The sequence below is a fragment of the Anoplopoma fimbria genome, chromosome 19 (genome assembly GCF_027596085.1).
Source record: "Anoplopoma fimbria isolate UVic2021 breed Golden Eagle Sablefish chromosome 19, Afim_UVic_2022, whole genome shotgun sequence".
Classification (NCBI taxonomy): Eukaryota; Metazoa; Chordata; class Actinopteri; order Perciformes; family Anoplopomatidae; genus Anoplopoma; species Anoplopoma fimbria.
Genome location: NC_072467.1, coordinates 16,474,138 through 16,502,067, shown reverse-complemented (window position 1 = coordinate 16,502,067; position 27,930 = coordinate 16,474,138). Strand labels below are relative to the sequence as shown.

At 41.4% G+C, this 27,930-nt stretch overlaps 2 protein-coding genes across 2 annotated transcripts in view; both read left to right on the top strand.

Moving 5' to 3' along the window:
- The first annotated feature begins 12 nt into the window (after positions 1-12).
- On the top strand, positions 13-10,479 carry ces3 (carboxylesterase 3). The gene is made up of 13 exons (XM_054620559.1): positions 13-140; positions 2,405-2,606; positions 2,694-2,832; positions 4,046-4,179; positions 4,302-4,455; positions 4,575-4,679; positions 5,615-5,716; positions 5,975-6,115; positions 6,229-6,309; positions 8,572-8,713; positions 8,907-9,056; positions 9,235-9,307; positions 10,066-10,479. Exons 1-13 carry the CDS (start codon positions 74-76, stop codon positions 10,250-10,252), a joined length of 1,677 nt encoding a protein of 558 aa, XP_054476534.1. The 5' UTR covers positions 13-73; the 3' UTR covers positions 10,253-10,479.
- Positions 10,480-11,389: 910 nt separating this feature from the next.
- The window catches only part of kiaa0513 (KIAA0513 ortholog), a 31,838-nt gene continuing 15,297 nt past the window's right edge, over positions 11,390-27,930 (top strand). Inside the window, exons 1-5 of the mRNA XM_054619703.1 lie at positions 11,390-11,475; positions 23,203-23,800; positions 25,584-25,683; positions 25,938-26,011; positions 26,526-26,596. Coding sequence (XP_054475678.1) covers positions 23,400-23,800; positions 25,584-25,683; positions 25,938-26,011; positions 26,526-26,596 — 646 coding nt within the window. The 5' untranslated portion in view covers positions 11,390-11,475; positions 23,203-23,399. The remainder of the gene's footprint in view (positions 11,476-23,202; positions 23,801-25,583; positions 25,684-25,937; positions 26,012-26,525; positions 26,597-27,930) is intronic.

The following is a 27,930-nucleotide window of genomic DNA, read 5'->3' as shown; positions in this document are numbered from 1 at the left end:
AACACAGGGGCAGAGGGCTTTTTCTCTCAAAGCTCGCTGTCGTTGTCTCAGTGTTTCCTCGATCCCCGTCAAGATGAGAGCGGCTCTGCTGGTTGTTTATCTCCTTCCTGCGCTGACAGCAATAGCACAGTCAACACCAGGTAAGAAAACACTTCACCTCACACTAGGACAGGACTCTCTGATGCACCAGCCACTTTGACAAATACTCAGCTTTATTGTACAACTTTTTTAATATCCTATCAGCCCAAGGAATGTTACAAACAATCTAACACAAATAAATGACAGAGAAGAAGAATGACAATATTGACATTTTACTAAAAGGAACTGTGTTCACATTGTCAACTATTCAGGCACTACCAGAAACAGCCTTGTTGTTACTTGACCCCTGTATGTGAGTTGAGTTTTTTCTCCAGAGATTTTGAAAGGCTTTTCTCAAACAATACCTCCATTAAGGGATTTCCTAACCCGTTTAGTAATCCCTAGATTGACACTGCAGTTTCATTTTTTTGTTGTTTTTATAATCATTTACATGCATGTTTCATTAGCTTACTGTAGAATGGGTCAACCTTCTCTCACTATAACACGTATATAACCCAAATAATTTTAGTAAAAGTAGTACATAGTGAGTGAGGAAGGGTGACGTAGCGCAAAAGGCCAGAAAGTCCACATGGGGAAGAGGTTTGGATGGATGAGTGGGTCCAGAAACACAAAACTCCCACCTAGGCGACCGCTGTTTGTGTCCCGAGTGAAACCAGAAGTCAACGTTGATTTATTTATCAGGTAACTTTCCTGCATAAGTAACGTCACTCGTTATTCTAACCCTAATGCTGATTTATTTGTTATGGCATTTCTGTAGCTATTTTAACCCAAACCACAATCTTTTCCTAAAGTGTTTTTTGTTGCCTGAAAACTGTAGAGGATTTTGTAGGCAGACTGATCTCCCTTTTTACTGGACTTTTTGTAGTGAAATGTACAAAAAGGGAATAAATACATTTTCGTAAGCTATCATACAAACCTCTATTTGAGGATCTGAGTGGTGAATACATGTAATGACAAATTGCTGGAGAAGGCGAACATGCACAAATAAACACATATGTGATTATGAACTATAAAAAAAATATAAATATTTGTAAATATTTAGTTTTTTACTAGAATCTAGAGTAATACGACCACACAGACATAGAAACAGAAGTGCCTTCTGCTGCTCAGTGTTCTCTCCAGTGCTAGCTTAAAATAGTGCTTACTGTAAGCCTTCTGTTTTAGCAGTAACTGCAATATTTAATATATAACAACCATTTAGAAAATGTCATACATAGTGTAGCTGGAGGTGGGGTTTGAATGAGAAGCATTGTGTCATATCCCTTTGAGCAGACATTTTGACTTGTCATAGTGAACAGCACAGGTGTTACTAGTAACGTTAATGATGGCTCTGTTCTATTCAAGCATCCAGCACATCAATAGCAGAATCCCTGAAACTGAAGCAGATAAATGGAATCGTTCATCTTAATATTAACAGCTGTGCTTTTCTTCCTGTGACATTATGTGATATATGTCAAGGCAATGAGAAGCACAAGGTCTGTGTATTCCACATAGACTGTCATTGAGATGAAGTGTAGTATTGAGAAATTAATTCCAGCAATTGTTTAACTACAGTAAACAGTAAAAAATGGATCATAACTGTATTTTCAGACGTGCTAGCATACTTTGAATGACTGTTGACCCTTCTTGCACTTATGACTCAATGCTAAGTTACTGGACAGAGAAAAAACCCAAAGCTGCACTATTTGGTTCAATGAAGTTTTGCTCATTCATCAGAGTAAATAAGGAAATCTCACAGCGACATAATGTACTTATTGCATGAAGAATCCATTTTTTTCCATTTAGTCTACAATTAATGAATGTACTATAGATACTATAGCATCAAGGCATGCGCATGAATCAAATGATGATGCTCACTGCCAAGTGAACTTCACAAACAGGAGCACTTCTCCAGTTTATGAAGACATCTGTACTAGGTAATGCTAGTATACATGGGAAATGCAGTTCACAACAAGTGTAGTTTTTAAACACAATCACACTATCATTTCAGCGCTGTAACTGTAACTCGACAGATCAGTCACACACAACTTTAATCTAATCAATCTATGCTTACAATCACATTTTATACAACAACACATAACGTTGGAATTAATCATAGCAGACATGACTGTGATGGTCTACCTAATTCATGCAAGTTTCAAATCAGTAAGATAACTTTGATGTTCAACACATTCAAAAAACTAAAACAAGAACAGCATGATTTGGGAAATGTCTGTCCATAAAGTAAAATATATACATTATGTGTGACCTTGCACAAACATTGGTATGGTCCTTCAACACACAAAACACATACTTGTATCTTCAGCAGGGAGCATTGACCCTGTGGTCTCTCTGAAAAATGGGCGGATCAGAGGGCTATACGCGACAGTGAAAGGCACGGAGAGGAGGGTGAAGCAATACCTGGGGCTCCCCTTTGCCCGTCCCCCGGTGGGGCCCCTCCGCCTGGCTGCTCCCCAGGAGGCAGAGCCCTGGGAGGGGGAGCGAGACTGCACTCAGCAGCCTCCCATGTAAGACTGGGCCACCACTGAATCATCAATTTGATTAACGTTATTTTCTATCTGGATGACACACGCTTCTATTTCTTTCTATTTCAGGTGCATCCAGGATCCAGAACTGATTGTGAGCGTTTCTAGGACCATGGCAGTGCAATACACCCCACCAGAGCTGTCGGAGGACTGTCTGTATCTGAACGTATACACTCCAGCTGAGTCAACCAAAGGGGACAAAGTGCCGGTGGGTTAAACAGACAGCGTGGACAAAACAACTGGATAGCTTGTTAGCTTGCTTTGTTAATGTATACATATTTGATCCTGGTTCTGTTTATTGAAGGTCCAATATTATAGAAAGTAAGATTCCCATTAGCTTTTTTATTATGAAGTATTATATACTGTGAAAGTATCAAAACGCTCAATCCACAGAGAAATGCACACAGCCTGTATTCAGACAGTGTGCCTTTAAACGAGCCGTCAGGACCGTCACGTTGTGTCACCTGTAGAAATGCTGCAAACTCTAGTTGACGCAGTGAGTCACCGACCACAGTGAAGCTGTGAAGACTGCGCAGATGTGGAACACCTGAAATGTTGACCAATCAGAGCAGACTGGGATTATTAGGGAGGGGGCCTTAAAGAGAGAGCGTTAAAGAGTGTTTCAGGCAGAGAGAGCATACAGGTATATTCAGACAGATAGTTTGGGGAAAATAAGGTTTTTCTTTTTAAAGAAAACACATAAACATGTTCTGGTGGAACCCCAAAATATCTGAATATCTGAAAATGAGCATAATATGTTTCCTTTAACACATGTCCATGATCTGTTTATCTACAAAGATGGATGATTCTGCCCACTGCTTCATATGATCTCACCCAGCCCAGTCTCATGGAAGTTTGTGAAATAGGGATGAAATTTAATCTATTGGTTTGTGTCCAGGGACACGAATTGTCAGTTTTTTTGGGACACTAAAAAATCAATGGAGCGTTATTTGTCAACCAGGAGACCGGTGTTCGACACCTTGTTGTTGCCTTACCCTAAGAGTTGAATTTCTTGCCTAAACCTAACCGTTCATGGATTTCATGCCTAAACCTAAGCCCAACTGCTTTCATCTCTGTTCATAAACTGGCTTTTATCTCTTACTCTTTAGAGTTCAAAATATTACGCTTCAACATGCATTTAAATTTTTTCAAGGCCTACATTTCAACTTACACTTCACGTCATACTCTGTCTAGAATGATACTAATGCAATCACATGTAGCTTGCAGTGTTTAATGTACACGCCTTAATTGACTCTAAACTGTAAAGTTTTGTAAACAACATATTCATCTCAGCCTGTGTAGTGTCTTTTATTGGCAGTGCATCAGGATGAAGGCGATGCATTACAAATGGTTGTAGTCCTACTGTACTTTCTGTGTGGAAAGGTCAGCCGTGACCAGCAGGCTCCTGTCTTGTGTGTTAGGTGATGGTGTGGATCCACGGAGGAGGTCTGTCAATAGGTGCAGCTTCTCAGTATGACGGCTCTCCATTGGCTGCATATGAAAGCATAGTGATGGTTATTATTCAGTATCGCCTCGGGATCCTGGGATTCCTGAGGTAAGGTTATGTTGCTCCTCACATTTCTGTCTGGTTTCAAATGATGTGAACGTATCTGCAGTATCACAGACTTTTCTCAGTGAAATGATTCGCTAAGAATCCAAAGTTTTCCCTGTTCAAAGCACTGGAGATGAGCACGCTCAGGGCAACTGGGGTTTCTTGGATCAGCTGGCAGCACTGAGATGGGTGCAGGAAAATATTGAGGCCTTTGGCGGCGATCCACAAGCTGTCACAGTGGCTGGAGAATCCGCAGGAGGCATTAGTGCATCAATACTGGTGAGAAAACAACATGTTAGTAACATACATTTACACAGTTTTAACAGTGCTAATTAATGAGTGCATCTTGAATTTATTATTTATCATGTTAATACATATGTGTCATTCCTTATGGGCAGACTCTGTCTCCACAAGCAAAAGGACTGTTTCAGAGGGCAATTTTTCAGAGTGGAGTAGCAACACTTGGGACATACGTTACAAGACATCCTTTGGGTCCTGCCAAGGTACTGTAACATGTAAACTGGACAGATTAGCATGTTTTGAAAATGTACTTGCATTATTTCATTTTTTTCTGGCCACTTGGTGAATTAAGGCAAAAACACAACATACCTAATGTCAATTTACACATCCAGCAGACTTAAAGTAATATTAGATTCCCATTGAAGTCTTGTTTGTGTCCACCTGATGAATGTAAATAAAACTTTTATGGTCCTTTTAGCTCTGTTCTGGTCTCCACCAGCTCCTGAGGAAAAAATATGTGTCTCTTTAGCTGCTAAAGTTCACATGCTAGTCTCAATAACTTCTACGTCATTGCTGTTTGCTGCTGGGTGTACAGTTTAATCAGAACGTAGTCAGAGGTTGATGAGAGCGGTGTTCTGTGCCAGAAAACTAAAACTAATAATGTTCCAAAATAGACTAAGAAGCTCTGTAGAGCTGAAAGGGAGTGCAGAGTTGAGGAATCTTGCTAATGTGATCTCATTTAAATTAAACAAAGCCATTTGATCTACTGTTATTATAAACATTTTTATTAGTGCAGCTAGGAGTTAACAAGCTAATTGGAGCACAGATCCAGCAAGATTGCTCGCTAATGTGCTAAATAGTGTGATGGCATTTGATATTTTAGTTTTAGGGCTTAGCACGGTTCTCATCATTAAACAGAGTAAAAAACTGGAGTAAAGTAGAGGTTCAGAGGCTTGAACATTTCAGTAAAGTCAGTACTGCTGATGGTCAACAACACAACTACCAAACCCCTGTAGATACTGACAGATATTGTGGATCCTTAATGCAAAGGCTAAAAAGAAAGGTAGGTTTTTTTTGTGCAACTTTTGCACCTACCAGAGTAAAATAAGTATGGATTTTCACTTTTTCTAGAGAATTAATGAATCGGGATTCATGTGCATGTCTTTATGTTTTTTATTGATCTCTTCCTTATACCTAGATTGTTGCCAACCTTACTGGATGCGACCGCAGCAGCACAGAGGAAATGGTTCAGTGTATGAAGAGTAAAAGTAAAGACGAGCTAGTTGCTGCAACTAAAAAGGTAAATGGTTTTGTGAAGATGTGCGAGCAGAAATATCCTTTGGTATGTCACACAGGGTGAACAAACTGCAAGAAACATGACCCAAAAATGAATTTTAATTTTGTCAGGGTTTTGTGTCTAAAGACAGATCTAAATTTCAAGTGCTGTCACTAACTTTAGCCACCAGGTGGCAGCCTGTGAACACCCTCGGCTGGTAGTTTGGTTTACCGTCATCCACTCAGCCATGTTCAATAGCAGTGAGTTCTGTCCTGTGTTCAGATGAGAATCTACCTGGGAGCCGCGGTGGACGGAGTGTTTCTCACAGACACAGCAGAGGAGCTGCTCAAGAGGGGAGAAGTGCTGCGGGTTCCAGTGATGATGGGGATAACCAACCATGAGTTTGGATGGATCCTGCCTCAGGTCACACAGTAGTGTAGTATTCAGACATAATACACTTAACACAGCCTCTGTGACAAGTTCAGTGCCAGGTTTTCTTGATCTTGAAGTATTTGTACTGCATTGTCCCGTCACAGAGCTTCGCCCCTCCTGGCTGGGAGAACGGCATGAACAGAGAGTCTGTGCTGGCAGTGGTGAACATGTTCTATCCTACAGGGGTGAGATCTATGAGAGCTGATGCTGATATTTGATGATTGATTGTTTTTTTTACATGTCTATTTATTTTATAGCACTTTTTATTATGTTATTTGACTTTTGAATTGTACGTTTTTCATCACTATGACTTAATATTTCACCATTTTTTGCCCCTTAAATATATAACTGAAATTATTTATTTAAAACAAGATGGCAATATCAATAGCAAAAGTTACATTTTATAACTTAATACATCCCTAATGATGCTACTTGAGGCAAGCAGGTTGCGAACACTAATGTCCATAAACAAATTCTGTTTTTAGAATATGTGGGCAACAGGACATGATTATGGTATCTGACGCGTTCTGGTTTCCGGTTGTGGTGCGACTAATCACATTGGAGCAGGCTTTGGTTGAATGCAGGTTAACAGACCGCGTGGAGAGCTTAAGAGGCGGAACACATTGGCTGAAATGCAATCTGGGAACCCGCCAGCTATCGTCTGATGATGATTTAGATTTGAATTGGTTTAAAATTAGCTTGTAATCTGGCTACTTGTGAAACAATACAGTCGTACACGCCATTTTTCAACTCGAAGTCTTAGCCCGGATGTCTGCTGGCTGCACTGTAAACTCCAGAAATATGGCCCCAGACCCAAAAGGCTTAACTGTTCTCAGACCCATAGCTGATCGGTCATACTGTGCACCACTAATACAGACAAATAAGACATTCACACATATAACCAGTCCAAGAATACAAAAAGATGATCATTTAGGCAAAAGCTTGAAATGCTCAAGGGTTAATGGCAGTGGTCATTTGATTGCTGAATATCAGTGTCTAATACTGCAAAGAAACTTTACTAGAAAAAGTTTTTAAAAGCAACTTCTTACTTTGGCTGGTTTTCAAGAGAAAAAAACACATTGCTTTGTTCTTCATGCAAGCAATCTAAAAACAATTCCTGATGTCATTGGCTCAAAGGTCCTTTCTGGACATCAGACAATCACCCTGATAAAAACGATTGTCTTTCTTCCTCATGGAAAATCAAGAGCCTAACAATTTTATATCACAAGTTGCCTCCTACATCATTCAGAAGCGCTTTCTCAGTATATGTGTACTGATGGTCTCAAGTCTCAACATTACACTTGGGGAAGCAGTATTTTGAAACCATGAAAAGCTTCCAAACAAATTGTGATGTCACAAAGCCCTGCTTGTACTTACCAGACTGCAACCTCCGGTTCTGCTGAGTTAAGCCATTGCATTCTCTCTAATGTCCATCAGGGGGCGCCTCCTCTGGTTGTATAGAAGTCTATGAGAAAATTACTCTACTTCTCTGCCTAGAGTTTATGGTCTCAATCTCTAGTTTCAAGTCTTCTTTAATACAGCATGATGTTAATTTAGTAAATTATGGTCTATTTAGAGTCAAAAAGAGAACTTTAGGGCGGGGCTACTGTGATTGACAGGTCGCTGATGCTACCAGAGCCGTATACGTCGTCACAAGTCACTCCTCCGCACATCCAGCTGAAGGAACAATAAGCATTTACATTTTTGAGTTCAGGCCATCTCTAAAGAAGCCGTGTGGGGTCACTGATAATCACTTGTCAGTAATGTCAGAGTTGAAAAAGTTCTTCCAGTAAAAAATTTGTTCAACAAACACACTTCCGACCTGTGTATGTAATGGAATGTTAGCAAGTATGTACCTGTTTGTATATGAGCATTGTAATACAGGTGTTCATATACCGATGCAAATTGGCATATATTTGATAGATAATGCCTCATTGCATATTAATCATACATTTTCAAGATCATTCGGTCCATGTCGATGTGTCCACGGGCACTTTTGGGGTGTTTAACCAAAGATGGAGGCATCTTGCATGGTAGCCCCTGTTGTCAGTGTATGAATGTATGTGAATAGGTGAATAATGATATGTAGTGTTAAAGAGCTTTGAGTGGTCAAGAGACTAGAAAAGCGCTAGTCAAATAGAGTCCATTTACCAAGTCCATAATCAACCTGGGAAGTTTCATGGTGATATCTATTAGTTATTTGATTTAACCTATTCACCTGTAGTGCCTCCTATTAATGCTGCAACATTTTGACCAATGAGGTTGTCAGGCAAAAACATTGATCACATATTCATCACATCAGATAAGAACAATATCTACACAGTGAACGGCTCAGGCCCATTGTGCAGCTGCACCACTGATTAGAGGTCATAAAATCATCTTCCTGTTGATGAGAATTTTCTGTAGAGAGAAACCTGAAGGTCCGACCCTCCTCTTCCCTGCTCCAGGTTTCCTCCGCCAACAACCTCATCGCCGACGAGTACATGAAGGACGCCAAAACGCCAGAGGAGATCAGGGACGCGTTCACCGAGATTGTGGGAGACCAGCTGATGACGCTGCCTGTTGTCAAGGTGGCCGGATACCACTCAGGTCAGACAGAGAGTCTGCAGAGCGAGTGTGGGACATTCTGTTCTGTCTAGAGTATAGATGACCTGATGCTCCTGTAATGTCTTAAGGGAAGCCTCTTAGAGTTCATACATCACCCTGTAGTGAGCATGGAGTGGATCTTTGACCTTCATCTAAAACGTGCACCTCTCGTCTGTTATCTCCTCGGTGTACTCAGATGTGGGTGTTCCGGTTTACATGTATGAGTTTGTGTACCGCGCTGAGATCCACAAAGACACCAGGCCCAGCTTTGTGAGGGCAGATCATGGAGATGATGTCGTCTTCATGTTCGGTGGATGTTTCTGGAGCGGACATACAGAAATCATAGGTAGGTATGCGTCTTGTGTCATTACAAACATGTCAGGGTTGAAGGAATATGAATATCAGACATGGCCACTGAGTGCCCAACTTTTGTGACTTGCTGTGATGTGACCAAATGTGACCAAAATGTGACCAAAAGGATTACAGCATAAAAGCACTTAAGTCACTTCCTGTCCCATCTACAGGCAACATCACCAAGGAGGATGAAAGACTCTGTAGGACCATGATGTCATACTGGGGCAGTTTCACCCGGACAGGGTGAGTGAGCACTGAGATCAACAATATCATTAAAGCTGCCCTTATCAATATGTTTATATTAACAGCAGAAAAACAGGGCCGATCCCACCGAGAATGATCACTGACTTATATTTGACTCTTCAGTTCCACTCAGTTCTACGGAGCTCACTGTTGTGGTTTTATGTTCGGTCCCTTTAAGCACTGAATGCTTATGTGTCTGCTGGATGTGAAAACTGTTTGCCAACATGTTCAACTTCATAAGCTGATATGTCTGTGATGTGTTTAAAGCTTGTTTTGCTTTTGAGTAACTGAAAACAAAAACAAAGAAGAGTAGAAAAATACACATTTGCACATATAGGTGTTTGCTTTACTACTTTGTCTGTTTGTGTCTGTAGATTTCCCCTAAATTCACCAAAAGTTACCATAAGATAATGCCTCATTTACATAATTTAAAATAACATTTCAGAATACGTGATGTCTTAATGTAAGTAATCTACTGGGCAAGTTTCATGGTGCTATCTATTAATTAAATATTAACCCCATTCCCCTGTAGTGTTAGATGAAGTCTTATTTAATGATTAGTGGGTGACCAGGTAGGGAGGCTGCTTCATTAAGAGTTGATACTCACTGGTACAGTTACCTGTTACAAGGTCAACGTTACACTGTGATACAGCAGAGCAACATGACAATATTCAGCAGAATGTGAATACATTTATAAATATAGCATATCCAAACCGAGTTGTTTGCTGCGTAGCTGACATGTTTGTGTGCGTCTGCAGCTCTCCCAACGGTCCCGGGCTCGTCGTTTGGCCTCAGTACGACACACAGAAGCAGGAGTACCTGGAGCTGGGCCTGACGCAGACAATGAGACAGAAACTGAGGAAGGATCGGGTCCATTTCGCTACTGTGGTCCTACCTCAGAAGCTGGAACAGTTAGCAGCAGCAGCAGCCAAAGCTGGTAACTGATCTCTGCAGGCTGCCATGTTGTTCCTGTTGGTCCTAAGTTTGAGAGCTCTTGTGCTTCCTCACCAAAACTAATTATTAATCTTAATCACTGTCTGCACCCCTTTATATCTGTTTTAGAATGGATTTACTGACCTTCTTTTGCAAATCTTTTAATTCCATGCAAGTGTCTTTTTTGACATGTATTTTGTAAAATAGCTGTCATTAAAGAAAACCCTTTTATTGTAAAGACAGAAAATGTGTCTCTTGTTGAATTTTTTTTTTAAGAGCTAACAGAAATCATGAAGGTGAGTGAAAGTGACATTACCCATCGATTGGAAAATGAAAGTGATTTTCCTTAAAGTAATATAATGTTCAGGCACCATGTAAAATATTCAAAGGATATGCAAACTGGCAAAGTAACTTTATTTCTCCATGTGAATTTGTGAGGTCATCATCATGTGCTTAAAACAGGAGTGGCCAAACCATTTTTTTATACAGAAAAATATAGGGAGTCACAGGCCAACAAATAGTAAATGTGTTTGACCAGGAAACCACATGTGCCAAAGGGAGCATTTCATTTATTTTAACTTTTGTTATTTCTATTTCATAAAAACTTGCAATGTATTAAGCACTTAAAGAGGTTCGTATTATAAGCAAGAAAAGAGAAGAGGTCGTTTGTGTATAGATAATCACAGGTATCTGTGTATATGCCATTTAGAATATCCCACCAAGAATCATGTTAGAAACAGTTAATTTAGGAAACTCCTTAACTGTTTAAACTTACTTCTACTCCAATTATAATATAATCATATAATAATCGTTTTTCAAAATATTTGACGAAAATATCAACAAACCTAATCTCATCTCAGTTTACCCACTGTTTGGTTTATGGAATGAAATATTCAAGCCTTTTAAAATGAAATTATTTTATGAAAAATGTCTAAAGAATGCATTAAAGTGTCAGTGGAAGGACTTGAATACTTTTGTTGTCACTGGAGGTCACAGTCTAGCCAACGTGCTTTTATTGTGTAGGAAATATCCGGTAATATCAATGCTGGTTAAACGCAGCAGCGCGCCTCATTGGCTGCGCTGCTGGTCGACGTCATTGGGTTCCCCCCTCGTCGGGCTCGCCTCTCTACGCGCCTGCGCTGTTCTTCCCTCAAGACCACAGTGAGCAAAAACCTACGACGCACAAACAGCGAAGAGGAGCAGCCTTCATCTCCTGCCAGCACGAGACATTTCATGTACGTACAGCTGCTTCTTATGACGCCTTCTCACAAAATATACATTTACACATTCAATACGTATGCTTCTACGCCTCGTTAACGCCATCGTTGCATAGTTTTTCCCGTGTGTTTGAATGGTAGTGGGGTTCACACAGCAGAGCGTTCAATCGCGTGATGTTTTGGTCGTTATCGGTTTGTTTTTTTTGATTAATATTGTTTTGATGTGCAGCTTACTTGGCCTCGCGTGCGGGTACAGCTCCGGGGCCGACGCTGGGTATCCCTGTTCGCCCGTTAAATGCCAGCGCTTACCGTTCCAGGAAACGTCAGCCTCTCTGTTGTGTGTATTCAGAGCTGCTTCCTTTCTCCGCTGTCAGGTGCGCCCACCGGTCAGAGGTTGTGTTCGGTGGGGAAACGCTCGGTTCAATCATGTGTTTTCAACTCTCCCTATCTGAATTAGTTCATCACAGAATGTGTTGACAGCGGAAACCAAACCTCACTCAGTAAGGTTGCAGTATGAGATGACTTCGCCTATTTAGAGCTACACCTGACAAATGAAATAGGACACAGCGCGCGTGTTAACTGTATCCACCAATCACATTGTATTTGTAAGAAATTTCGACTTCTGTACTTCGTCAACACGTAAATTCAACAAGCTTATTCTACCCAAACCGTCCCTGGACTATGGTCGGTTGTGTCAAATAATAATATTGATAATATTTTAAAACATTTATAGTACTTTGGAGAATATCTCCTCTCGATTTTCTCTGATAAGCGGTGCAATATACAATTCTCAATTTAATGGAGTCTGGTGTGACGTTCTTTCATATAGAATAACCGGTAGAAACAAGCTAAAGTGATGACACTTACTCTGCACACGCTCAGTAGGATTCTCTCTCTGCCTGTGGCAAAGGAGCAGGATCATTTCACCTCAGCATCAGTTGTTTGAACAACAAATGATTTAGAGGTAAGAAAATGACTTCTTGGATATACAGTATTTGTTTTTCTCTGCAGTCCGAGGTTTAAATGACTGCGAATTTAAACTAAGATCAATTTTATCTCACGTTTACTGGTTAGAAATGAACAAGAGCAGCACACACTATTTGATCATGGCTGCAAGATGTGGGTCTGTGTTGAAAATGAATTCATATTTCACTAAATGTAAATGTAAAATTTTATTTAAAAGGGTAGCAAAGGCGGCAATCACTACCCATACTTTTTTGCATGAAATATTGTGTGTTTTAATGTGTTCAAACAATATTAGAAATTCACAGAGTGTGATTATTTATATATATATATATATATATATATAATATATATATCATGTATATATATATATATATATATATATACAACTGTGATGAAATTGAAATAACAGTGTTGTCATTATTAGTGAAAATATATACATTGTATTATTAATAAGTAGAAAAACATATACAGTACCAGTCAAAAGTTTGGACACACCTTCTCATTGAAGAATCTAAAAAAAATTTGAGCATTTGTTTGTTGAGCATTTGTTTGTTTACCACATAATTCCATATGTGTTCCTTCATAGTTTGGATGTCTTCAATATTAATCTACAATGTAGAAAAAAATAAAGAAAAACCATTCAATGAGAAGGTGTGTCCAAACTTTTGACTGGTACTGTATATGTATGTTTCTTCTGTCAAAAGATGACAAGTGTATTTCAAGTAGTCTGTGAGTTATGAAGGGAAATGTACATTTTTTACAAATCTCCCCGGTCTCCCCTACATAGGAGTACAACATAACCATGGACTGTTAAACAGCACACAGCAGACAGATCTGTATTGCATATGTAGAAATGCATTCATCCTTAAGTCATTTTATACTGCATGATGATGATTTCCAGAATGATTTCTATATTGATCACAAATCCCAAAACTACAATTCTTTATTTGCAATTACACAACTTATCTGGTTCTATTTTGTTCCATTAGAGATCCTTCATAGCCGTTTGCCAGTTAATTAAAGGCCAACCTGCCAAAAGTGTTACTGCGGCTCCACTCCAGTTGTGTGGGGTTGACAGATTGGGTTTGGTGTTATCTAGAAGTGCACACGGAGGACAACTTCCTCCCAGCTTTATAGCAACCATCAGTCATTCCACCCTGGCTCTGTAGTGTTTGTTTAGTTGCTCTGTTGTGCATGTTGTTGCACCGTCTTCAGCTCAGCTCTTTAAAGATGGAGAAATATTTCTTAGCTTCTATATGAGCATGTAAGGCACTTGGCAGGCATTTTGTCTAGACTCTCGTCCTGCTGCTACATATTAGGTTTGGGATGAAGCAACATTAGGGGGGAATGAAACGATATTTGACATGTAAGGTCAAGAGGTGGTAATGGAATTAGTATTGAGCAGATTAACCTCCCTGTGCTGTTATGGAGTGCTGCAGGGATGACGTATTGTTGAAGCTAACAGGAAAGTTAGCATCACACTGGTTCCCTCAACGAAAAGCCAACGGGATTTTTCCATTGAATTTTCGATTATTCCAGGAAATAATCTTTGTAGCAAACAAAGGCTTTACGGTTCTTACCCTTCTTTTTTCATCAAGGTAATCTTCACAAATGAACACCACTTTTGTGATTTTTGAAGCATAAATGCATTACCCAGAAGTAAAAAGCTAACGTTAGGCTCTAAAGGAACAACACGACGGCCACATGACTTCATGTCTGCACGACTAAGCTAAAGGAGGACCAGTGTTCTAGTGAGAATGTTTATTTGTCTCATTTAGCCGACTTTTTTAAGAAACGTAAAAGCTTCTAAATTCATGATTAGTATATTAACTGACATATTTTATATCAAAGAACAAAACATCTCTTAAACTCTTGTTAACCGCAGACCTTATTTTTGGCATAAGACGAGGCAAACTGAGTCATTTCTGGGTTTGAGGCCTCATTCCTGGAACAATCTATTATCACCTCTACCAGGAGGGGATGTCCGCTTTGCTTGCTTGTTGGTTTGTTTATCTGTCAGCAGTATTACAGAAAAACTATTGTCCCGATTTTGAAAAAAAAAAAACTTGGTAGAAGAGTATAACATGGACCAAGGAAGAACCCAACCCATTTAATTCAGGAGCTGATCAGAATCACAGGGCGAATACACAATTCATGTTTTCACTTTGGTTAATGTTGGGTGATGGGGCCCTCTGTCTCGGCCAGCCGGGTCTTGGGGCTTCAAACACCAGCCCTGAGATCACGTTGGCCTTGCGAAGTAGTGTGCTCTCTGAGTGCCTTCTAGTAGAGTATACATTCAGGTAGGAAATATGTAAAAACATATTTGTATTTTTTTAATGGTAGATGTAGTGGATAAGGTTCACCATACCTCTTTGGTACGTTCATGCTTGCTGACATAATGGTGGGGTAAAGTGCTACTGTTCTTCTGTCTCCAGACATCTAGCTTGTCCTCTGAAAACAGATTCAGTGTTGCCCTTTGGGGTGGGCTGCACTTTCAGATTACATCGTTCCCCTCAGCTGTTACACCGGCCAACCTCAGCTGAGATGCTACACCTGACTTATCTGCCATCAACCACTTCAGCTTGTCACACACACCTATTGTAGCATGTGATGTGTGAGGTTGTGCAGTTCAGCTGTTACGCTCTGGCACTGTTGTGCTGCTGGTTACCTAAACTGAGCATTAAATTTGCAGTTATGAGGATATTATTGATCTTTAAAACATATTCGCCATATTATAAGTGACAGTGAATCAATGGTATTTATTTTGTGGGATTTGTGGCTTTCAAGCCATTCTGTTAACATGGGGCCAATTTTTTTTGTAGTTCCTACTTGTTGGTGATGGAAACTGGTAAACGTTATTACTGCCTCTGCTAACACCTGTATTCAGGTGACACAAAGTATAGTCCAGTGTTGTTTGGGTCCACTAGAAGAGCTCCTCTAGAAGAGCTCCTCAAGAAGAGCTCCTCTAGAAGAGTCCCTAAAGAAGAGCTCCTCTAGAAGAGGCCTGGGGCCAACATTCCTCCCTGCTGACTATAGAGGTCTGATCTAGCTCAGCTGGAGGACTGCTATCAGTTCTGAGACTGATAATCATTGTTAGTTCAGGGCCGTGGTGGAAAACAGCTCTAACATTTACTCAGGCAGGCTCTGGACCTTATATAGGACTCTGGTTTATTACAATCTTGGTTTTAGTTTTCATAACTTTTAGTCGTCATCCCTGTCAGTAATAAGAATATTAATCACAACAAGATGATTGCAGAGCTTCGGAAGCATTGTGACATTGTTCAGCAGGGTAAGTAACCCATGCAGTCATATGATAAGGCCGACTGTAAACAAAGCCCCAGGTGAGACCAGCTCAAAGGGAGCTGAGCAGTGAGAGTTTCACCCTCAGTGTCTTTTGTAAACATCACCACGGTTTACAGAACAACTCCTGGTTCAGCTTTGACTTCCAGAGTTGAATTGAATTCCAATTTTACCTCCAAGTGCTCGACTGCTGGACATTTTTGAGGCGATGTCCCCAAGTTCCCAGATCTGATTGTTCTGCCTTTTTCATAGCAGAGGTTTCCACTTCGTCATAGTAGGAAAAGCACAAGTGTCATTGCTAACACTGACAATGGCTCTGTTCTGACTGTCATGTGTGCCAGTATGCCATGACAGTGTGACAGCATGGACAATAAACTGAAACTGAAGCAGCTATATGGAATGAAGCCATCATTTATTTCATGATGTATGTACACCTGTGGTTACTTTGACAAAGCCTGTACCTTTGTTTGTACAATGATATCAAAGCAATAGAAACAATCGGAATTAACCCTTTAAACTAAAATGCCCTTTTTTTTGCAGATTGATATAGTGAGCTTGTAAAATATGATGCATTGGTGAAGAAAACAACTACACATTATATAAGGTAGTTGAAATTGACATTTTTTATACTTTTAGTGCATTGCTGTACCAATATTTATCAAAGTAAAAGTAAAAAAATGGAATGTAAGCAAAAAGAGTTGGAATATTGATATTTTCTCACAAAGCCCTTACACACCTGTGGCCTGCTGAGTCAGCCATTACCAACGCATGATGCTTAGCCAAGCTGAGGCCAAACATGACAGGTTGAATTTTGGAGAGATGTGTTATAAAATTACACAACAATGACGAGTTGGTACAAGCACAAAGAGTATATATTTATAATACTGTCAAACAGTGTTGAATAGAATTATACATAACATCCTTTAAACCACTAACTAGGAGAAGAAGTTGAAAAATGCATGTGAAGGCATTAAAGGGTAGCTTTGGCATTTTTCATCCCTATTTTCCCATGTTTTTGAATCCAAGTGACTAATGGGAACAATCATTTCAAAGTCCAGTATTGAAACGAGCTGCGACGACAATTGTTCAGCAACAATATAAAGTTAAGTTTACTTAATAACATGCTCACATTGTTTTTTAGAAGTGTCTCACAACATTATGGAAAGAACCCTACGGAGCAACAAGATATATTTCTCTACTTATCACTTGATCCGCTCGGTTTCCCGCTCGAGGAGAGGTCTCGTCGTGAAATGAGAGTATGGGGCAGCCACAGGTCCCATTCTTCACAGTGTTCTTCTTCTGTGGTCATAGAAACATAGTACATCTAAGAACAACACGAGTCTTCTTGGTTTTATTTATTTATTTTTCTACCTCTTTCCCCTTCTCTCCCTCTCTGTTCCCTCTCCATGTGTAGTCTGGCTGCTATGGAATTTAACGACCTCATCCGCATTGTGGAAATCATCTAAATATTCAGCAGAGACATTGAAAATCTTTTAGATAACAATAAGCTACACTGTCTGTACTCTACCACGACAAACTCTGCCCATGGCCGTCGCTAACATTTCCACGTTGAGTGATCAAGCCTTTCAGCGGAGAAGGCTGAGAGGCCGTAAGCGCCCCGATAGGATCACTTTACAGCCTGTTTAATCACTGTCGTCTACAGCGCTCTTGCGTAGTACTGGACCAATTTATGAAATTGTTGTCCCCATTACTCACTTAGACACAAAACATGTGAAAATAAGGTCCAGGTTGATAACTATCAGAGTTATCATTTAAGTGAAGGAGCCAGGAAGAATGGGAAAGAGCCTTGTTTCCAGCTCTTTGATATATCCATCCAAAGTATCAAAAGCAGGACAAAGAATGTACTCATTGTGTTGGTGACTGAGGCATCCCAGTGGACACAGTAATGAGGCTACTGAACAACTTACCCTGTCAAATTACACAAGGAAGCCAAAGGATTGTGGGTCAGGAAAGTCCCTAGTTGGGTATTATTGCCACCTCCATCAGGCTCAGCTTTGCTCAGATATTCTCGAAAGAGCACTTTGGTAACGGACCAGTGTCCTGAGAAGGGAACTTTAAAGGGAACCTCAGGCCCGTGCTGAATTGATGTTCTATAATACTGCATCCGACATGGAGGACCAGCTGATTTATTGCTTAGCATTTGCTGCATGTTGCTCACAAAGAGGGAGTAACGGAGATGGATGAGCTGGGAAAACATCACGAGGGTGACGGTGCCTACGCTCGTATCTGGCCCAATGCTTTTACGGACAAGTGTTCTGCGTGATATTTCCTGGGGGTGGAGGGGGGGCACGTTGCATAACGGCACTGGCTTCCATGTGTGAGTCATATCAAGTGCAGCACACATTGAACAGGAGAAATAAGAGAGCAGGACGGGGTCTTGTGATGCCATTGTGCTGCACGGTCGACAGCGACAAGCAGAGGTCCTCTGCACCAAATCACTCAAGCGTTTCAGTATCAGTTTAGTGTCCTCCATCACGAGAGGAGCACCTCCCTCGGAGCTCTGTGTTGGTGTCGGAGGAGGGGTGTGTAGTGGGGGCTCCCATTCTTGCTCATGGAAGCAGAAATACTGCAGCCTTCGCATTCTGAGGGAAAGAACGGTGATTTACTGAGTCCCCTGGGTTATTTTGTGTGTGTGTGTGTGTGTGTGCGTGTGTGTGTGTGTGTGTGTGTGTGTGTGTGTGTGTGTGTGTGTGTGTGTGTGTGTGTGTGTGTGTTGTTTCTGTGTATGTCTGTGTGTGTGTGTGTATTAGCAAGACAGGAGGACAGGATGGCAGGACCCGCCAAATGGCATCACTGGCTACTGCCATCGATACTCAGCAGGGACTCCCGACTTGCTGAGAGGCTCTGCTTGCTCGCTCAGCTCGACTCAAAACTCCACGTGACCAGCAACGTTTCACACTTCCAGTATCGCCAGTCAAACTGTTGAACTGTGGGCCATATGCTCAGCTTTACTGGTGAGATCTCACTTTGCCTCCTCAACATGACAAACTAAGGTTTTATTTATTCAGGAAGTCGTATTGAGATCAAGATGTCTGGTACAACAAATTACACATAAACAAAATCCCAAGAAATAACAATTCAGTCTCACAAAGCAGTCATCACACACACAAACACTCACAAATTCAAACACACCAGTCATCTCAGTCCTTAATATGTTGCAGTTCTTCCCCAGTTCAGTGTTAAACGCCGAACTCGAGACTTCATAACGGCAGACCAAAAACCAATGGGTGATGTCACGATGACTACGTCCACTTCTTATATACAGTCTATGGCTAGTGGCAGTAGCATCAGTATACAGAATATATACATGTATGTTTTTTCCCCATGTTATTAGGGGGTCAAAAACTTAGGTATAAGAAAATCTAATATGATTTGAAATGCATACATTCTGTCTTGTTGGAGTTTAGAACAGGCTTTACAGCCCCAGAAAACTTGGTTCAAATCTTAAGTATTTAGTTTATCTGCAAGACTGATATTCATATCTAAACCAAATAAGCAATAATCAAAATTAATATAAAAAACATTTACCTCAGCTAAGCTGCTTGGTCAGGACTGTGTGGGTGTGGTTTGAAAGATTTGTTTGACGGTCACCAAATAACCCACCAACTGTCTTCAGATTCTCTTCACACCTACTGAAACCAGCGAGGGGAGAACAGACAAAAAAAACAGAAATACAGATGGCTGTCATGTTACATAGCCAGAACTGTGTGTTTGTGTAGGTTGCTCAAAGTAAGAAGCTAAGGGACAAAATGATTTCAGGACCTTTAAAATGAAAGAATTCTTGAGGTAATCATAAACAGAACAAGCAGAGCATAAAAAGGCCGGGTTTGCAGTGGAGCCAGCCACTGATGTACAAGATGGTATAATGAGCATAAAGTGAACATTGCAGCACTCCGTTGAAAAAGACTAAATTATTTCTTTGTTGTCCTCTATAACGGTAATTTGATTTCACAGTCTACCAGGCACTCAGAAGCAAACAAGAACACAACACAAATCTGTTAAAGTGTGCCAAGGCCGTTTAAGGCTGAGGGCACAAAACTCCTCCCTAAGCGTTTCTCTTTGCAGGCTAGTTGGCCAATCTGCTGAGTTGGGGAAGGTGAAGGGATGGCTGGAGGGGGGGAAGCAGGGGCCGTGTGATGTGGTCAGTGCACTGCGAGAACGTGGGGACGCCAATTATTTTAGAGGACATGTTGGGTGAGAGTCAGTACCTCCAAGTCTGAGGCCATGGTTCTCTTCCGGAAAACGGTGGATTGCACCCTCTGGGTTGGGAGTGAGTCACTGCCCCAAGCGAGGAGTTCAAGTATCTCGGGATCTTATTCACGAGTGAGGGTAAAATGGAGCGGGAGATGGACAGGCGGTTCGGTGCAGCGTCAGCAGTGATGCGGGCGTTGTACCGGACCGTTTTGGTGAAGAAGGAGCTGAGCCGAAAGGCAAAGCTCTCGATTTACCAGTCCATCTACGTTCCAACCCTCACCTATGGTCATGAGCTTTGGGTAGTGACCGAAAGAATGAGATCGCGAATACAAGCGGCCGAAATGAGCTTCCTTCGTAGGGTGGCTGGGCTCAGCCTTAGAGATAGGGTGAGGAGCTCAGACATCCGGAGGGAGCTCGGAGTAGAGCCGCTGCTCCTTCGCGTCGAAAGGGGCCAGCTGAGGTGGCTCGGGCATCTGATCAGGATGCCTCCTGGACGCCTCCCTTTAGAGGTTTTCCAGGCACGTCCAACTGGTAGAGGCCCCGGGGTAGACCCAGAACACGCTGGAGAGATTATATATCTCGTCTGGCCTGGGAACGCCTCGGGGTTCCCCAGGAGGAGCTGGAAAGTGTTGCTGGGGAGAAGGACGTCTGGAGGACCCTCCTTAGCTTGCTGCCCCCGCGACCCGGCCCCGGATAAGCGGAAGAAGATGGATGGATGGATGGATGTTGGGTGAGCATGGGGAAACAGCAGCCGGCACAGTACATGGGGATGGGTTCAGCCATGCTTAGGAGCAGGAGGTGGGGTGTTTAGCTCAGTTTATTGTCCAGGATGATGCAGAGGTACTCTCCACCATCTCCACTGGCTGGCTGCTGATGGAGGTGGGCCAGTGAGTGGTGGGGAGTTTTTGGTGGGTGTCAACATGTGACGTTGAGAAGGAGGCGACTTCGGGCCCTTTAACACTACATGTCATCATTCACCCATTCATACACTGATGACAGGGGCTACCATGCAAGGTGCACCTTGCCAATCAGGACTCCAACTAATCATTGATATCTATTCATAGAAATTTGGGTTTAAGTGCCTTGCCCAAGGAAACATCGACTAGCGGAGGCGAGGATCGAACCACCGATCCTCTGATTGAAGGATGACCCTGCTCCAATGGGGGAGGGGCTGAAACAGTCATTGGGGTAGAGTGTGAATAGAAACAGCCTCAGAACACAGCCTTGGGGGGCTCCAGTGTTGAAGATGTTGATGGGGAATATAGTGGTGCCCACCCTGACTGCCTGGGGTCTGGCCCTGAGGAAACTGTGAATCTAACGGTTGGAGGTGAGGTAGAATGTGAAGATAGGGGGAGTTTGCTGATTATCAGATGTCGTTGAATGTTAATAAAGGCAGAAACTCTTTGAAAAACACCCTGGCATAGTGGCCAAGGGATTCCAGTCCATTTATGTTAAAATAATATAATAGGGGTCCTTATGGGACACCTTATCATCGCGGGACTTGATTTGAAGCCTTCAGCAACAACAGTCTGAACTCTACTAGAAAGAAGAGACTTCAAGTAGCTGTAAGCAAATCAGACCAATGAAAATCAGCTTATTTAAGTGAATGTCACCATCAAGAGCTTTGGACAGAAACAGAAGAGTGAAGCTCAATGTTGCTTTTCATCAACAGAGGTAACAATATTATCAGCAACAGCAGTTGCAATAATTGTTGTATTCATACACTGTGTATAAGAAGTGGACGTCGTCACCGTGACCTCACCCATTGGTTTGTGGACTACTGTTCTAAAGCCTTGAGTATGCCCTTTTTACCGCTGCCATCATGGATTTCGTCCGTTGGCATCTTGTTTTTTATGCAAGTGTTTACGACTCTGGTAGCGGCTGTAACCTGTCAATCACTGTGTAGCCCCACCCTAAAGCATACCCTGCTTTATGGTCTATTTGACTCTAAATGGACCATGATTTACTAAATGAACATTATGCTGTATTGACGAAGACTTGAAACTAGAGATTGAGGCCATAAACTCATGTTTACAACGTTTACTGAGGGAATAAATCAAGAGAGAAGTAGAGTCATTTTCTCATAGACTTCTATACAACCAGAGGAGTCGCCCCCTGATAGACAGTAGAGAGAATGCAAGTTTAAGACATTAAGCATTAGTGTCACTTTTCAGAACGGAAGGCTGTTTGCAGGTCCAAGGTCCAGACTGTTGTGGCTGAAGTGCAATACTTTCTGTCAGATTGACGCATAGTTGTGGGTTGAGCAGAACTGACTTGGACAGCCTGGACACAGGCATACAGTATGTGCGTGTATTAATCCCTGCCGTGTGTGTGTGTGTGTGTGTGTGTGTGTGTGTGTGTGTGTGTGTGTGTGTGTGTGTGTGTGTGTGTGTGTGTGTGTGTGTGTGTGTGTGTGTGTGTGTGTGTGTGTGTGTGTGTGTGTGTGTGTGTGTGTGTGTGTGTGTGTGTGAGAGAATGTGTCACCATGGGTCTTACTCACCAAATACTGCATTATATAACCTACTCATCTTCAAAGCTGCAGCCCAAACATTCAGAAGGCCTCGGGCTGTGTGTGTGTGTGTGTGTGTGTGTGTGTGTGTGTGTGTGTGTGTGTGTGTGTGTGTGTGTGTGTGTGTGTGTGTGTGTGTGTGTGTGTGTGTGTGTGTGTGTGTGTGTGTGTGTGTGTGTGTGTGTGTGTGTTCAGTCAGAGGACCAAAAGTTGATAGAGGGGCTGCAGCCGATTAGTTCAAGGACAGAGCAGGATGTGTCTGTGTGTGTATGAGGGAAGGGGGCGGGGCTAAGAGTCCTGGGAAGCCTGTGTGGGAGTCAGCAGTATGAGAGTGTGTTGTGCCTCGCTCATTGATTAACATCAGACCAGTGTTGGGTACAGTGCTGTTTGAGTGACAATTTGGGTGGACGGAGGAGCAGCAGACAGTGTTTGATTGATTTCCTCTTATCTGCATGATATCAATGCTGACTGAAGGAACTAGTTTTCTTCTATACTCTATACACCAATGAAGGCTCCGTTCCAGTCTGAAGTATCCCAGGGAGCCAGCAAGTTCAACAGCAAGACATCAGCATGTTAGCATTGTCATTCTGAGCACGTTAGCATGATGCTGTTAGCAATTGGCTTGCTAGTATCGCTGTAAACTCTGAGTTTTACCTCTCACTGCCCTTTGGGTCTATCGGCTTGCATAGTAGCACGTTAATAACTGAATGTAAAAGGTGATCACAAAGCTAACATTCTCCTTCCTTTGTTCACAGATGCATTGTATTTGTGAGTTTGCTTGATGTCGGCGCCCTCGGGTGGGGGGGGTCTGCACGATCAAAACCCAATAACGACAGTGGAGACCTTCAACTAGCACCCACATCTCTGTCCCCCCTCATGTTCCTGCAGAGCACAGACTAGCTCATTCTAAGAACACTGTTGCAGAGCTGAAAGGAAGATACTTGTTTCCAACATGGAGGGCGTAGCAGTGGACAACCTGATAGACTTTGACTTCCCCTCCGAGGACACAGCTCTCAGCATAGATGGAGGCCAACACCACGGCCATACGGACATTTTCTCCCCTGAGCAGGCGCCCTCTATGGGAGTCCACCAGCAGCCTTTACTGCCAGAGCCCATGGCACCAACCAAGCCCAGCTCTCACCACCACCACCACCACCACCAAGAGGAAGGAGACAACGACAGCGATGCTACAGAGTCGGCAGACAGCGAGAACGACATGGACCCGCCCTCTCATATGTGGGAGCTGAGGAGGTCGTCATCTTCGTCGGCTCACAGTGGAGAGGATGCCGACAGCGAGACGGTGGAGAGGAGGCAGTTCATGAAGGCTTATGTGGAGAAGGTGTTTCATGGAAAGTAAGGAAGTTACTTTTTTTATATGTACGTGTGTACAAAAAACATTACATCAGTCAAAAGCAACATGATTGACAGATTGAAAGCCACTATGTGACAATTTTGAAAAAACTTTTGCAACTCATTGAAAGAAAGGTAGATGGAACCCATTTTCATTACAATTTATTATTTTTCTCCAAACATAAGCTTATGCCATCAGAATAATTTGAAAGATGCCATAATCACTCATTATTGTCAATATCGCAAATTCATTTGCAGATGTGCAGGTATAGGATTATCAGTGAAAATATGAATTCCCATTGAAGCTGCTCATGAATTCTACTTGAAAATTTGGTACGCCCAAAAACCGACAATGACTGTAGTTCTGCAATTTACATTCGAGGAGATGTAAAGCTTGGATTCAGTGAAGTGGAGGAAGGAACGCCACATTTTGTCAAATCTGTCACCTAGAGTGACTTGAAACATTCACCCTGTCATAGATTCCCTTGACTTACCATCAGAGGCCCAGGGGGGAACAGCAGTCAAACGTACGCATGAATATTCAATAAGAAATCAAATATGAGCAGGGTGAAAAGGTAAAAAGGCCCTTCTAAATATCAGGGTACCTTTTTGTTTTATTCATTTCATAGACATTTATTGATTGTTTTTCTGGCATTTTTGCTGCAGGCCTCATCATTTACATACAAATGGCAAACTGACTTCTGTAATGTCATAACCCATGTCGTCTAAAAGAAGGAATCTCTTGCCATGAGAACTGCTTTGCCTTTGCCCTCTTTAGCTTCTGTAAGCCAGGTTTAGTCATCATTTATGACTGGACTCTTTGAGTAGATTCCTATGGTCTTCATTGTGTGAGATGGCCAGTAGCAACACAATGTGCTTTTTTGTATACCACCTGTTTGTAGTCTTTTTTTTATCTCAATAAGAGATACAATTGGGGCTGAAAAAAAACATGTTTACCTTCCACAACATTGCACATTTGCTATTCCTTTGCTTTGCATGTCAGCAATACATGTTTGGGGAGGGTGGGGTGAATGATGCACCCATCCTTTACCATTTTTTACAAAGTGCCATGACACTGTGACTTCTAGCTTACCAGCCTGGTTCTAGTTCATCTCCGAAAAAAAAAATACACAATGGAAGGTTTTCCCAGCTTTATTTCAGGTATTGGAGGAATGGTACATACAAATAATGACTACTGACCAACAAAGATAACATATCAATCTCTAGTTTCAAGTCTTCTTCAATACAGCATGATGTTCATTTAGTAAATGTTGATCCATTTAGAGTCACATAGACCATAAAGCAGGGAATGTTTTAGGGCGGAACTACTGTGATTGTTGTCTGGTCTGGGAGTTTTCCGTGTTTTTGTCTTAGAACTTTAACCCTTTCGGAGTTTTTTCTTGTCACTTCTGGTTACAAAAATACAGATTTGCATAAAGTAATATACACCTCAATATTATGCAAATTAGTCTGTTTACACAGACAATGAATGAGAAGCGAAAAAATTATGCATCCTTTGGAAATGTACCATAACTATTGACAGAAAATATTGAACTATTCATTTAAAAATTCTCTAGATTACCAGTTTGTTGCTTGGAGCTTAGCTTGGTGGTATAAAAATAAGATGTGCCACTGTTGAGCTGTAACTCAACTTCACATCTTGGGATTTGATAAAATCAATCAATCTGATAAATTGCTTAATTAAAAAAACAGCTGTGAAGCGACTGCCTTTTCACAGGGTCTGTAGATCAGTGCTGTAATGAGGTTTTGGACCATGATTTCACAGGGAGGACTTTGACCAGGAAGAGAAGGCTCGTTTTGGAGAGCTGTGCAGCGGAGAGAACGGAAAAGGCAGGGAGTGGTTTGCCAAATACGTCAGCGCACAGGTAAATATGGGGAAATTATGGATTAGTGAGACGTCATACGTGGCCTTTTAAGGACAAACAACTGCAATATTCCAAATGCAAATGACAAAGAACTACATGTTCCTGTTGAACCCCCTACATACATAAACTCAGTCATTCAAGTAACATTCAACTAAAAAGTGTCAAAATCTGCAGTATGAAGTTTTTTATGTGTGTAACTAAGCTGATGGTTGTTGAGGTCTTGTTTTTAACTCTCTGTCCTACTGTGTTCACAGCGCTGCCACTCTAAATGTGTGAGTGAAGCCACTTTCTACAGACTAGTGCAGTCTTTTGCAGTGGTTCTGTTCGAGTGAGTCTATGATATTTGTGGTTGGGACTAACATGCTGTGATCATCTGATCCTATATGTCTTTAAAGGATAAGGCTGGTGACAATTTGTATGTTGTTCTTGTCAGATTTCCCCATGAAAAGACAGAAATCTCTCAATACCAAACATTACTTAAACAGGAGGAAATAGTGCATGTTATAGGGACTATTTTTCACTGGCGGATGAATCCACATTTGATGCTCTAGTGAGTATTTCTGGCTGCAGGATGGTATATGTGGGATTATGTCAAAACTCCCAACAGTGTGTGTTCATGGTAATAAATTGGATCATTGATGCGCTCTATGACACAGGGGAAGAAAAACACTTATTATTAGGATCAACTCATTGCGGCTTGTGTCTTTTCATGGGATTTGTTGACAATAAGAAAAAAATATCACCTTCTCATCCTTTTTAGTGGAAAAGCTCCAGTAAATTTACATCAATTCTAGCAGTGAGGTCATGACCTGATTCTCTCTAAAGAAATGCTGTGTTCACAGATGTTACCAGATGGATGACTACAGCCCAGCCAAGAACCTCATGACTATGTGCTTCACATACTACTACAGTGGTAAGGTCTAACTATCTGGCATGTGTTAGAGCGTGTGTTTTTCTTTTTAAACTAGTTTACCGTAACCACAGCATGTTGTTGAGCCTTCCATTGCACACATTTAAAAGGAAACCAAAGCTCTTAATTGCAAAACAAAGCGCATATAATATCACTCCCCAGTGCTGATTCAGCACCACAGGTTGGCCCTGTGGTTTCTCTTGCAGCACCACACTTATGCAATGACTTTGCGAGATTGCAAGACGGCAATGATTGTGTTTTTGCAAGCAGGACGCTTTGAGTGATAAGCGTAACAGCGCGGCACAGAACACTGTTTCAACATCCGCCTGCAGACAGTACTTTTTACACATAAAGTAAACCTGCACTGTACGCAACACTGCAATGTTTGTTGGAATGGCTACAAAAGGTCTCCTTGCTAATCGGGAACTGCAAAGAACCATACCGAATCCAAATGAAGCGTGACGTGAGTTATTTGTCTGGTGAGGCTAGAAGTCTATGAACACTAAATAATCTGTCAGAATACGGGCTCAGATCAGTCTCACTATTAATGCACACAGGAGAATTCACAAATTTATTTTGTGTTTTTTTTATAAATGACTCTCTCCACAAAAATATATTTTTAAATGCACTAAAAAACGTTTTTGTATCTAAATGTAAACAAAAAACATATATATATATTCTAAAAAAATCACAAATATATTTCTGATGCATAAACAAATATGTCTTGTTTTATCTAACTGTTATAGAAATCCACAAAAGGATTTGCTCTATCATTTCTCTATATTAATCTACCTTTCCACCGCATTTCCTACCTGAGTATGATGTAAGGGTATACCCTCGTGTTGGCACTCACATGTGATTGGCTGAAAATGAATTTGACATCTGATTGGCTACAGATAATTCGCTGTTGAAAAATATATATTTGTTTACACCCAAGTCAAGCAGCAGTGAAGGCCACATGTCCAACAGATTGTTAATGCAGTTTCAACCTTTTTATGTAAATATTTACTTTTTTATATTTTATTTTTTTAAACCAGAATTTTTTGTGTGTGCATCAGAAATATATATTTTTTTATATGTGGATGTTATATATATTTTTTCATGGAAAGAGTAATTTATATATAACTCACAAATGACATTTGTCAGTTGATCTTACTCCATATCCAAAGCTGATTAATAATTGTTTTCATATGCAGCTCACTGAGTTGCAGCTGGCTAAGATGAAGCTAATCAAATTTCAGACAGTGACTAAACAACATGTTGGAAGGTGATGTCTGTTCACTGTTTAGCAGCTAGACCAATCTGTGATGCCGTACACTAGGATCCCCACAGGGACA

Excerpts from the sequence above, each read along its gene's own strand:
- ces3 (XM_054620559.1), top strand. The coding sequence starts at position 74 with ATGAGAGCGGCTCTGCTGGTTGTTTATCTCCTTCCTGCGCTGACAGCA. Across the intron at positions 2,833-4,045 it reads CCAAAGGGGACAAAGTGCCG|GTGATGGTGTGGATCCACGG; the intron begins GTGGGTTAAACA and ends CTTGTGTGTTAG. Across the intron at positions 9,057-9,234 it reads CGGACATACAGAAATCATAG|GCAACATCACCAAGGAGGAT; the intron begins GTAGGTATGCGT and ends TCCCATCTACAG.